The 13,521-nt window shown below is 38.3% G+C and overlaps 1 protein-coding gene across 1 annotated transcript in view; it reads left to right on the top strand.

Moving 5' to 3' along the window:
* The window catches only part of aldh1l1 (aldehyde dehydrogenase 1 family, member L1), a 66,154-nt gene extending 53,169 nt beyond the window's left edge, over positions 1–12,985 (top strand). The window contains exons 14-24 of the mRNA XM_030419652.1: positions 2,047–2,197; positions 2,322–2,392; positions 2,632–2,737; positions 4,517–4,604; positions 7,588–7,681; positions 7,775–7,874; positions 7,968–8,066; positions 10,184–10,349; positions 10,439–10,544; positions 10,684–10,883; positions 12,263–12,985. Coding sequence (XP_030275512.1) covers positions 2,047–2,197; positions 2,322–2,392; positions 2,632–2,737; positions 4,517–4,604; positions 7,588–7,681; positions 7,775–7,874; positions 7,968–8,066; positions 10,184–10,349; positions 10,439–10,544; positions 10,684–10,883; positions 12,263–12,318 — 1,237 coding nt within the window. The 3' untranslated portion in view covers positions 12,319–12,985. The remainder of the gene's footprint in view (positions 1–2,046; positions 2,198–2,321; positions 2,393–2,631; positions 2,738–4,516; positions 4,605–7,587; positions 7,682–7,774; positions 7,875–7,967; positions 8,067–10,183; positions 10,350–10,438; positions 10,545–10,683; positions 10,884–12,262) is intronic.
* The last annotated feature ends 536 nt before the right edge of the window (positions 12,986–13,521 follow it).

Below are 13,521 nucleotides of genomic sequence, written 5' to 3'. Positions count from 1 at the left end.
GTGAGTACCATGCATCCAGGTCACAAGTCATTGAATGAAGAACCCCATCAGCTTAATCTTGTCATGACAGCTAGTAACCTTTTTTTCTTAATGGAGTTATTGAATTTTGGATGAGTTGTTTCTTGTTTGCATCTAAGGTGTGAGTACAAAGTAATACACGCAGGCACCACAATTCACAATCCTGCTGTCAGGTCCATGTTATTCCACATACTAAGAATTGTAGCAATGTGCCAAGAATGATAGTGAAAAAGAAACTTGTAGGAAGCAATGAAGAATGTAAACAATATTTTAAAATATTCCAAAATATCAGTTTTGCAAATGTTTAATATAGAAGGAAATGCTTTTAATGTGTTTGTTATACTTCTATGACATATCCAGTGTGTTTTGGTGGGAACATCAATTGGTTAACAAGTAAAATTCAAAGTAGGTCTAACTGAAGGTAATAGATAGATAGATAGATAGATAGATAGATAGATAGATAGATAGATAGAATTACTTTAATGATCCCAGACTGGGAAATTATTTTGTTACAGCAGTAGTGGGTCAGCAAATAAAACATTTCATACATAAAATAAATAGAATCCAATATATACATAGTGTATATAAACAGTGCACAGTGTGCTATAAACAGTAAACAATAATAATATATACAACAAAACAAAATATGCAAAATATACTATAACAATAATAATATATAAAACAAAACAGTAGAGAGACCAGAGTTCTCTGTCAGGCAGAGGTGAGAGAGTTGTTGTATAAAGTGATGGATTGTGGCAGGAAAGATTTCCTGTATCTGTTGCTACGACAGCGAAGCTGAAGCAGCCTTCCGGAGAAGGTGCTCCGCTGTCTGACCAGTGTGAGTTGGAGAGGGTGGAGAGGATTATCCATGATGGATAACAGTTTTTTCAGTGTCCTCCTCTCCACCACAGCCTCCAGAGTGTCCTGTTTGCAGCCAATCACAGAGCCAGCCTTCCTGATCAGTTTGTTGAGTCTGTTGGTGTCGCTGGCTCCGATGCTGCTTCCCCAACAAACCACAGCAAAGAAAAGTACACTGGCCACCACAGACTGATAAAAGATCTCCAACATCTTGCTGCACACGTTGAAGGATCTCAGCTTCCTCAGGAAGTAAAGTCTGCTCATTCCCTTCTTGTAAACAGCTTCAGTGTTAGATCTCCAGTCCAGTCTGTGGTTGATGGTAACACCCAGGTACTTGTAATCCTCCACCGCCTCCACATCCTTTCCCAGAATGCACAGAGGTTGGAAAGCCGTCTTCCTCTTCTTCCTGAAATCTATCACCATCTCTCTGGTCTTGCTGATGTTCAGCCGCAGGTGATTCGGTCCAGTCCCCTCCACAAAGTTGTCTACCAGTGCCCTGTACTCCTCCTCCTGTCCCTCACTTATACACCAAACAACAGCCGAGTCGTCTTATCTTAGAGTTGTCTTTAATATTTAAAGATATATAATAATATGCAGTATTTTTGGATTAAAATTACTTTAAATGTCAAGTCCTGTTATAGATGTCGTATAGAGTTGTGTTCTTAAATTATCAATTTTTTTTCAGTGTTCAACCCAGAGAAATTTTCTCTGTTTCATTTCCGTCACCATGACTACTGGGTAAACACCAGATGATATAAAAAAGAGTGAGGAAGAAAGTTGGGGAACATGACTTAACATAATATAACATGTTAAAACAGGACTTCATCCAAGAACGGCCTCATGTCAAATAGATTTTCATTGGCAATTGTGGTTTAAAAATGAAGACAGCAACTACCATGATTCCACACTACTTCACACCATCATCAAGCTATAACTGTTTGTACTCATTGCTTGGATTGAAGACCCCAAATGGCAGCAAATTACATACCGTTCATTTCATTGATGTTCCCTGTTTGTGAAAACATACTTCAATGATACTATTAGCCCCAATGTAATTAGGTCATTCTGTACAACTGGACAAAGAAAAATAATGAAATGCTGCCACATTTTCAAGCACAATCAATAATGTCTGTGACCCTGTCTCTCCTCTGCTTCTCCACCCACCCGCAGGCTGGCTGACCTGATGGAGGAGCACCAGGAGGAGTTGGCCACCATTGAAGCCATCGACTCTGGAGCTGTTTACACTCTGGCCCTAAAGACTCATGTGGGCATGTCCATCCAGACCTTTCGCTACTTTGCTGGCTGGTGTGACAAAATCCAAGTAAGAGAGTGACACTCATAAAGTCAGATAAAACTTGAACACTAAATAAAAGTAGATTGTGGCCAGCCATTTATAGAATATGCATACATACATGGAAATACTAAATTATGTTATATTTTCACAGGGCAGCACCATCCCCATCAACCAGGCCAGGCCCAACCGTAACCTCACCTTCACCAAGAAGGAACCAATAGGGTGAGAGATGGATGAGTGGTTTTTTTTCAGTAGAAATAGATATCATTCACTTGTTTCTCTTTTTTGTCCCAAGTAAGTAAAATGGGAATAGAAGCAAAAACAATCTTGAACATATGAGGCTTAAAGGTGTTACCTTGAATAACAGAATCATCCCAATGTTTTATTTCCAGTATTACATGAATAGGATATTTTTTACAGCTGAAAAAAAGCACCTGCATCCTCTCCTGTTTTCTTCTCAGAGTGTGTGCCATTGTGATTCCCTGGAACTACCCTCTTATGATGCTGGCCTGGAAGACAGCAGCCTGTCTGGCAGCTGGAAACACAGTTGTCCTCAAACCTGCTCAGGTCAGCTTCCACGCTGGCGGTCGGTCCAGACAAGACTAAAAGACATGGCAGTGTAGTCCACAGTAATCCTGTTGAGTGAATGAAAACAAGACTAAGAGTCCTCTGCCATGCTAGTAGCCTTGTTAGCCACGTCACTGCTCATAATGACACAATGACGGGGCTAACATGGCTAACGGAAGTAAGCAGCAGGTAAATATGAAAGGTGTGGTACTCTGCAGAATCTGTCAGTTGCTGTTTGTACACACACCTTTCAAATTTGGCCTATCCTCCCCGGCTCAAGGGGCGAGACACAAAGAGAGAAAGCAGCAGTGGTCAAGTAACTTGTGCTCTTTTTCCACCACATCTACCGGCCTGGTTCTACTCAGTTTGACTTGACGTGGCAGGGATTTGTTTTTCCACCAAAACTGGGCTACCTGCATGAAGGTGTGTCCTCCACTAATGAAGTGCTTGTGTCGCTACCACAGTACTATCGAAGAATCACTGCTAACAAAGTGGCTCTGCTTATTCAGTTATGAGCATGTTTCATTTCTCAACGTCTTCACAATAAAAGCAGCACCAGCATTAGCCCAGCATGACTCCTGAAACTGCTGAAAGTGAACACAAAGAAAACATTGAACAAAGCTGATGTTTGAAAGTACAAACATGATGAGAGAACCTAAATAGATTAAATTAGAAGCTACAAAAGTACTGTGAGCTGTAAACACTTACTTTTAAAAAAGGTTTTCCTCTCAGGTTTCCCACACAGGCATGAGTTGATTATCGATTTTGCAACACACAATAGAGAGTGAATGAAGAGAGGGAATAGCGTTGGTGAGAACAAAGCAGGGAATCAGAGAAAATTAAATGTTATTCGCACATTATGTCATGGTAGTTACATTCTACAACACAAATGAACAGACACAAACCTCCATTCAACCCTGCCGATTTTTTGTGAATGCAGCTAAAATTCATGCAAACCTGAGATGTTACCTGGTTACCCTTATACTCTGTTTACTGTTATCGGCTGAGAACTAAACACCACTTTCTAAGGGTTAACACACAAACATTTCAGTAAATAAACACTGTAAAACAAAAAGAATATATAAACAGATGGCAGGTACTCTGCAAATATAAACTCATCACAAAATGCACAAGTCATAAGAGTCATAAATTATTTCTGTGCAAGTCTATCCATCATTTCCCTTTTTGTAAAGGAAAATCCAACGTAGTTTACGTTTAACATGTTCCCCATCTTAGTTTACTATTTTATTATGCTAACAAAAGCCGAGTTGGATGGGAATTTCATGAATTCTGAAGGATGGGTCATAAACCAGAGCACTGGAAACAATGCAGTTTTTAACTGATAATGGCTTGAGTTTTAACAAATCAAGAAAATGATTACAATGCATCCTGAAGGGGAACATGAACTGATATGCCACCTATCAGCAATCCATCCAATACTGGTCAAGACACTTTGGTCGAAACAACAAGTATAAACCTCATGGTGGCATTAGAGGTCATTGTGATGCATTGTCAAGTAACCATTGCATCTGAATCCAACTTTGTGCTGATCTCTCTAGTGGATGATGAGATGTTGTGAAGTGGAAACTGAAAACATAAATACATTTAGAATGAATCGTCCTGGTAACACAAACAATTAAACAAAAGTCATGGCAGTCCACCCAGAAGTTCTCAAGAGAATTCAGAGTTCTCGACCACAGCAGTGGACCTGCTGATAGACTGACATTGCAAACCCTCTTCAGTTGCTAGTGTGGCTAAAAACAAGTCATTTGTTTCCAGGTGACTCCACTGACAGCATTGAAGTTTGCTGAGTTGGCAGCAAGGGCGGGGCTTCCCAAAGGAGTGATTAACATTCTGCCTGGATCAGGTAGGAACACACACTTAGCCACTGGTCACTGTAGCCTGACGTTGACAAATAATTAATTAATGACATAATTAATTAATGACAAAAGCCCCAGAGAAGTTTTTTTTCTGATAGAGGTGAAATCACCAAATTTGGCACTGTCAAGACATGTGCCTACATATGACAAATTCCAAATATTTGATTTCACATAAGGGAAGAAAGTTAATATTCCAGCGCACACAAGAACAGATTGACCCTATTTTGTTATATATTACATTAAGACAAAAAGGAGCCAACTATGCGTTTGGCATGCTGCTTCTTCAGATTCCTTCTGTACTTAATAGTCAGCAGGTATTTCCTTAAATAATCAGGTGCTGAGCAGCAAAGAATCCAACAAGTCAAATTCCACTGTACAAAACCATAAACCTACATTTGGTCAGCTGCAAATATGGTTTGACCCTGAAAAAATTCTAACAAAAGGTTTCTCAATGGTTTATGGTAGTATCAGATGTACTTAAAATAGGGCTGTCAAAGTTAACGTGTTAATCGCGCGTTAACGCAACATCCTTTTAACGCTGTTAATTTTTTTAACGCGCGATTAATGCTCAGTATTAAAAAAAAAAAAAACGCGCATTGTTTGATTTACGGCCGTCAGTGGCACCTGTAGTCTTGATCCAGAGGGTGGCAGAAGAAAAAGAAAGGGAATCAGAAGAAGAAGAAGCAGGGTTGGCATTCGGGAAAAACACGGTGGACTGAAAAGCGAAAGTGAAAGTAAATGGAGAAAGGACTTATGAACGGCAAATTCACTTTCAAAACACTGCCAGATGGTTCGGTCCATAGGACAAAAGTTATCTGCAGGTACTGTCGACATGAAATGAGTTACTACTGAAGTACGTCGAGTCTAAAATATCATTTGCAAGCCAAACACACGGCAGATGCAGAGAGCCCACCGCCCCCCTCGTCAAAAGCTGACATCACCATGTTTTGATCCCATTTAGGGTGAGGGGATATTTTTTGAGCCTTTTATTTGAAGTGCATGATTTTAAGTGTTGAATAAACATTTTCATAAAGCAAGCATATTTTCCCTTTCTTATGTTGTTAAAAGTATTAAGAACATGAACAAAATACATTAAGGTACATTTAGAACAGAAAGCACCGTTTAGCTCAGTTGGTAGAGCGCGCACCCCATGTGCCGAGGCTCTGCAGGCACATGGGGTTCGGGTTCGACTCCCGGCCCGGGTCCCTTTGCTGCGTGTCACTCCCTCTCTCTCTCTCTCCCTGTTTCCTGTCATATCTTCAGCTGACCTATCAATAAAGCCATAAAAAAGGCCAAAAAAAAAAAAAAAAAGAACAGAAAGAAATGTGCCAAAAAATTGCCATTAATCGCAAGTTAACTATGGACAAAATGCGATTAATCGCGATTGAAAAAATTAATCGTTTGACACCCCTAACTTAAAAACATGCTCAAAGTTTACCAAAGTTTGACTCCAAGAAAGGCCCCATTTTGAAAGTGGCAGCCATCAGGTCCTTAAAATGACCATAACTCCTTTGTATTCCTCCTAGACCAGGAACACTGGTGCCTGATACATGTTTTGGCCATGTAATATTCTAATTGGCATGTTTGCATGATAGCTAAGTGATTATAAGTACAATTACATATTAAAGCAATTGGTTACCACCATATCTATGTGAAAAATAAGTACAATTTCGAGAATAGATGTTTTCTTTATTCCAGTTAATGTTATCTCAAAAGTTACAAACTGCTTTTAACACGCTAGGATTCTTTCAGATCATTCTGCATTGAGTTTCTGAATAGAATTTGTAAAACTATTGTCAAATCCCAAACCCTGGAAATTTAATATTATGTTATTCTCAAAAGAGGATTTTACAACTTATATAAAGGCTCATTTAGAAACTTTTTCTCAGGTGCACCAAAACAGTGCAACATGCCCATTAATAATATGGGACACACTGAAGGCTTATGTTAGAGGATGTGTAATTGCCTTTTCCTCATTTAAAAAAAAAAGAAAACAAAAAATGAGTTGAAATGCATTGAACAAGATATAGTTAATTTGGAGAGGCAACACTATTTAACCAAGGACCCCAATTTACTAATGCAGATAGATGATCTTAAATTGAAATATAACTCCATTAATACATACGATAGCAAATTGGCATTGAAGAAATCAAAGTAATCTTATTTAGAACAAGGGGAAATGGCAGGCAATTGTTAAAATTAGAAAACAAAATGGGTCCATTACAGTGGACCATCTTCAAATGAATGGTGTCTTCAAATCATATTATTCTGAATTGTATACCTCTACATCTGAGCCGGATGAGTGTAAATCCTTTCTGGATAATATTTTGCTACCTGTTTTAACACAAGTTGATAGACAAAGTTTAGAAAAAGATATATCTTGGCAATGGCAATACTTCAAAAAGGCAAATCACCAGGTTTAGATGGCCTGCCAATTGAGTTTTTTAGTCAATTTTCAAATGATTTATTGCCTCTTTTTCTTGCTATGATCAATGCCTGTTTTAGGAGAGGCTCCCTCAGTCTTTATGTTTGGCATCTATAACCCTTCTCTTAAAGCAAGATAAAGATCCTCTCCATTGTGCCTCTTATAGGCCAATTTCAGTTATTAATGTAGATTACAAAATCATTGCCAAGGTTCTAAGACTACGGCTTGAAAGGGTTTTACCGAGTATTATTCATCTAGATCAAACTGCGTTTGTTCATGGTCAAACCTCTACTGACAACTTATGCAGGTATTTGATAAATATATTAAATAAATATTATATAATAAATATATTAAATTTCGCTCATCTCTTTTTGACCATGAAAAAGAAAAATGCCTTGTCTTTATATATTTTTCTGTATTTTAAAACTAAAATCAAATAATCATTAGTTTTTTGTTTTTTAATACCCATTCCTGAAAGGAAAATCGAATGGCCAAAAGATACACGGACCAAATATATATTTATCAAACTCCTCCTTTTCTCCTAGGTGCTCTGGTGGGACAGCGCCTGTCTGACCATCCTGATGTCCGTAAACTGGGCTTTACTGGTTCCACTGAGATTGGCAAACACATCATGAAGAGGTGAGGGCTTATGCACATTTTTTAAAAACTCTGTCAAAACAAAATGTAACATGACTTCTCACCCTTGTCTACCTGTGTTTTCTTTGTCTAAAGCTGTGCAGTCAGTAATGTAAAGAAGGTTTCTCTGGAACTGGGAGGAAAGTCTCCCCTTATCATCTTTAGTGACTGTGACATGGACAAAGCTGTGCGCATGGTCAGTTCATTCATGGGAGCATAATCTTTGTTTCTTTTGCACACATTGAGACAGTTGAAGAGAAAACCACTGTGTGTTCTGGTTGCATTTCAGGGCATGAGCTCAGTATTCTTTAACAAGGGAGAGAACTGCATTGCAGCTGGCAGACTGTTTGTTGAGGACACCATTCATGACCAGTTTGTAAAAAGAGTGGTATGTGTCTTCTTACTTCACACTGCTGATGTTTGACATTTGATTCACCCTACTGAACAGCAAAAGCTTCTTGGTGGCATTTTATACATTTTTCATCCTTATCCAAGTGCATGTGTCATCTGATTTATCAAAATGTTTTTTGAGCTATAGTTAAGTCTTAAGATCACTTGGTTTAATTTGTGCTTATGTTTCTGCTTCCTTGCATATGCAGTTTATAATAATCCCATTTGTAATGTACACACTTGTGATCTGTGTGGTTTCCTCTTATATAATGCAGTACAAAAGAAAAAGAGATAATCAAACTTCACAGAGACTGTAAGGGCGACAGAAGCAAGGCAACACGTATTATTCAGTGAACTAAATATTGGTTCAACAAAAAAACACACAGCTTGGGACTGTCACCGCTACACATTGCTCATAAAGCTCAATAAGAAATTTCAGCACAGGCTTAGAAATCTGTGTAACTGCAAACCCCAGACATAACCAGCAGAACTACTTGAGTCATGTCAAGACTTAGTCCCTAAGAGATAAGATCATTTACATTACACCTGTTTTTTTTTTTTTTTATAGATAACTACATATACTTGTTCTCTGCGTATGTCATATTTAAGATGCGTTGAAATTATTGTCAGTATGTTTTTCTAAATGAGATCATTAGATTTGTACAGTTTGTCACTAGTGCCACTGCCAACACACGTAAATCTTCAGAGGGGGTTTTCGTGAGTTTTGGAAGCAAAGCAGTTTCACTTTAGAAAAGAACAGTCACAATGTTTTCACTTCTCAGGGAAAAATGGACAAACAACTAATTTTGTACATATTTGTTGCCAGATGTATATACCAAACCATACATACGCAATTCCTAACATATTTATAATGTGTGAAGAGTCAAAAATGTGAGAACCTCATCCCTTGATTCTACAAGATACGTCCTCTCTGTCAGGGCACCACCACAGCAGCGGAGCTGATAGGGTTGACTGTATTCTATATGTTAACTTCCACCGGGTCGACTGTGCTGCGTATCTGCCACGTCCCAACTCTGGCAGTCCTCCGGAGCAGATACACAGGAATTCTATTTTGGCCAATGCCACAGCCACGACGCACATTTCAGCCAAATTCAGCACAAAGCACACAGGAAGTCACACACCCAAATAACAACATAACAGCTGGTTAATTTTGAAAATAAAAAACTCTGTGTTCTCACCAGCACAAAAATAAACCTGCATCCAGTGGAATTGAGGAGTCATGCTTACTTCACTCAGAGAATAACAATAACTACCTTGTATGTCTTGTCAGCTAATACAAATTTTAACCCTAAAGCTAATCTGTGTATTTAGGCTAGTCCAGTGATGGTGGTTGAGATCACTGCCACAGTTACATGTGATGCATGAATGAATGATACAGCCACCTTAAACAGACTGATAAAAATCATTTAAGATAATTACAAATAAATATTTTTCACTAATAAAATGTTTTTATTATAATAATAAATAAATAAGTAAATGAGTACATTGAATTTTACATACATTTTTCAGATATAAGTTACAATGTGTTGTATTATCATTTTGTATTATTATTTCTATATGTATAGTTTAGTGTATTCATCCAACTTCACTCATAGAAAACCTACTTGAAAAAACTCTTCTCAGTGAAATCCAGCATAATCTATTAAAAAAACACCTTGTGTGTTACAGCGCCACCCTGTGTTGTTCAGAGGATGATGGACTAAACTTTGGGTTGTAAACAATTAATGCACTGATATTTACCTATCATTTCACATTTCTTGATAGTCACATAGTCATAATATGAATTGTTTGTCAAGCGGTTATTTCCCAATATACAGCAGCTATACAAGGCTAGCTTCACTGAGCCAGTCTTACTGCAGCCAGGAGGACAGCAGGACTCAACAACAGACACAAAGTCAAATAGATGTGATTGAAATTCAGAAATAGAATTCAGTTCACTCAGACCCACATACTGGAATGAGAGAAAGACAGATTTAAGAACAAAAGATTTCTAATCATAAAATCCTTTGCATGTTGACTTTACTAGGGTTTTGGGATCTACAGGGTGCAGCTTTACCTTTTGTGGTCGTCTTATTTGGATGTCTTGTCTTTCAGGTTGAGGAGGTCAAGAAGATGAAGATCGGTGATCCATTGGACCGCTCCACAGACCACGGCCCTCAGAACCACAAAGCCCATCTAGACAAACTGGTAGAGTACTGTCAGAATGGCGTCAAGGAGGGAGCCACACTGGTCTGTGGTGGCAAACAAGTGCAGCGACCAGGTAAGGCAATGCTATCTGCACTGAAGCTTGACAGTTTAGTGAGCTTCACCTTTGATATGACAGATGACTTGTTAAATGTCTGCCTCCAGGCTTTTTCTTTGAACCCACGGTGTTTACTGATGTTGGAGACCACATGTTCATCGCTATAGAGGAGTCGTTTGGCCCGATCATGATCATTTCCAAGTTCCAGTGCGGGTAAGACTAACTTACGATTACTTCATTCATTCATTTACCAATTAACCTAACCTAATCACCTAACTCACCCATTGTCTTTTCTTATTTTTTCCACTGTTTCTCACTCCTTCCCTGTGTCCTCTCTGTCTCTGTTCCTTAGCGAGGTGGACGATGTCCTGAGAAGGGCCAATGCTACAGAGTATGGTCTGGCATCGGGTGTTATCACAAGAGACATCAGCAAAGCTCTGTATGTCAGTGAAAGGCTCCACGCCGGCACAGTGTTTGTCAACACCTACAACAAGACTGACGTGGCATCGCCTTTCGGAGGCTTCAAACAGTCTGGCTTTGGCAAAGACCTTGGTAAAAGAAACTGCTGCTGTCACTGAGTCAATGTGGTTTCTTTTATTCGTGTACATTAAAAGAATTTCAATTAAAAGAGGAAGGAAAAATATCCCTAAGGCCAAGGCAGGCCCACTAACGATTGGTTCGATATTTTGGAGAAGACTATTACCACTTGAGAAGGTCAATAACTGACTGAATACTAAATATGTAGCTAGAACCATCTTCAAGTTGGCTTTAATCTGCCTGCCACCACCTCTACAGGTAACTTATTAATATGTTAGTTCTTTAAACTGTACAAGAAAGAAATGTGAGAACAGTTAGAAATTTTATACGTGTAGAGTTTTAGAAATCTTCTCATTTCACAAAATGTTTAACAAATGTTGGATTAATAAGATTAACATGAAAGATAAATTGAGATGAATGAATGAGGTATTTAATGGAAGAGAATTTAAAATAACAGTTCACCCCAAAATCAAAAACGCTTACATGAAGTGTTTTTTGTTTTTTTACATTGTTTTGGTGTGAACTGCCAAGTTTTAGAGATATTGGCTGTAAAGCCTTCTCTTGAAAATAATCAAACAAGATGGCAATATTGTTCAAAACGTAAAAAAGAACAAACATTTGAAAACCACAACATGAATGTCTCTTTCCAGAAATCAAGACCTGGTTACTCAAGATAATCCACATAATTTGCTCAGGGCATTTTTATGTAGACACTAGTTTGTTTCTACCAAACTACACCTGTCAAACCGAATAACTGGGCAGAAGGAAGTGTGTGTCTACTCATGGAAGAGAGGCTTGTGTGGGAGGTAAAAATGAATGGCGTCCTTCTTGCTGTAACATTAGATAGCACAGTTAGCTAACCTCTCATCCATTAGAAGATGCACCCTACCTTCTGTATCCTGATACATTTTTTGGGGTGTACTTGAGTAGAAAGAAAATAGTTGACTTACAAAGCTATGCAAAAATATTAAAGCTGGCAGTTCTCCTATATAACTCTGAAGCAGTACTCAGAGCTTAGTGTATCTAACAGTTCACCAGTCCAGATGTTGGCATTTGAGCATCGATGAGCTGGTTTAAGGAACAATACTCAACAGACATGGAGAAGTTTTTGACATGCTGCATTGTACTACATTACAAATAAGACTACTGTTATACTGACCAGCTCTTGGCCGTTTCACTGTATTTTAAGCTAGTGTGGATTTTTTATGGTGGCGAGTAGCTCCATTAAATGACAGTATTTCCACAGCTGTTCACTGTGTTGAATTACAAACATCAGTCTGTGTGATCCCTTTTTCCTCAGTGGTTCACATCTGTCTGTAGAATTTGGACAAAGTACTCAAGTTTGTCCTGATTGATATCCATACTTACTGACAGTGTCCATGTCCCTCCAACAGGACAAGAGGCTCTGAACGAATACCTGAGGACAAAAGCAGTGACCATTGAGTATTAAGTCGAATGAGAGCCAAAGGAGATGGTTAGACATCAGCTCCCTGCTGACAGAGGAGACATGCCTGGACGGAAGCAGAGGGTCACTTGGATAATTTAAGATAAATTCCCATTTAAAATTTAATTTAAAATAATTTCCCAGTCTGGGATCATTATAGTAATTCTATCTAAAGTAATTCTATCTATCTATCTATCTAATGGCATCATCTCACCAAAATCACTTCACACCTGTGGAGTTGTTCTACTCATTGTCAACTCCTGACTGTAATACTTTATTTCCCTCATCATGCTAATCATTTACATATTCAGTTGGTTCAGTCCTCTCAATAACACACCACTGAGCCATTTTGTAGTAAGTGTTGTACTAAACTATGCAAATCAAATAGGTTTCTGGGTATCCCAGGTGACTTTTGAGGCTGTTTTGTAATCAGTGTGATTGAGTTAAAGAATATTTTTAACAGATTGTAATAAAAACGTAAAATGTCATATTTCTAATACATTTTAAAATCATTGATGAAATTTCCATGTTCCAATGTTCAGCCCTCACTAAAAAAACTAACAACCAGATCTAAAGTATGAACAAGATTGTGGGTTGGTCCATAGACTTGTATGAATCCAAGATGTTCAAGTGACTAAATCCATGTGCAAATTAAAATCACGAACACTAAGAATTTTGTTGTAATTTGTATTCATATTATATAAAAAGCTTTGAAAAATCTATGTTAAACTTTGGACAGTTATTTGGAACTGTCCAAATATATACAGTGATTTTTAATATGGTTGACAGTTAAAAACAGTAGTAAGATATTCATAAGAGCTACAAACATCAAATGCCTACACTTAAAGGCCTTAGACACAATAGTAACTAACCCCCCTTTCCCTCTTTCCCCATCTGCAAGAAGAGGAAATGTCATTTAGATGAGGACAGCAGGTGCATTGGAGTTCAGCCAAGTTTCAGAAAAACAATAAAAAATTCAATCAAATTGGTGGTGCAAGAAGTTCATTGGCTAGGAAGGTTTGGCAGCAGGGCCACCCCTAGCCAAATTGGGGATCTAAGCAGAATTTTATTTTGAGCCCCCACCCCATTACAAAATGACTGTATCACGAAATACCATTTATTAGTAGGAACAAATCAAATGAGCAGCCTCTTTCAACAATGGAACAAGCCTTTTACAGATGACATGGTGCTTGATGGACTTGGTGACGT

The sequence above is a fragment of the Sparus aurata genome, chromosome 6, assembly GCF_900880675.1.
Source record: "Sparus aurata chromosome 6, fSpaAur1.1, whole genome shotgun sequence".
NCBI lineage: Eukaryota > Metazoa > Chordata > Actinopteri > Spariformes > Sparidae > Sparus > Sparus aurata.
Note: the sequence above shows the minus strand (reverse complement) of the source record. Positions and strands in the feature narration are given on the sequence as shown.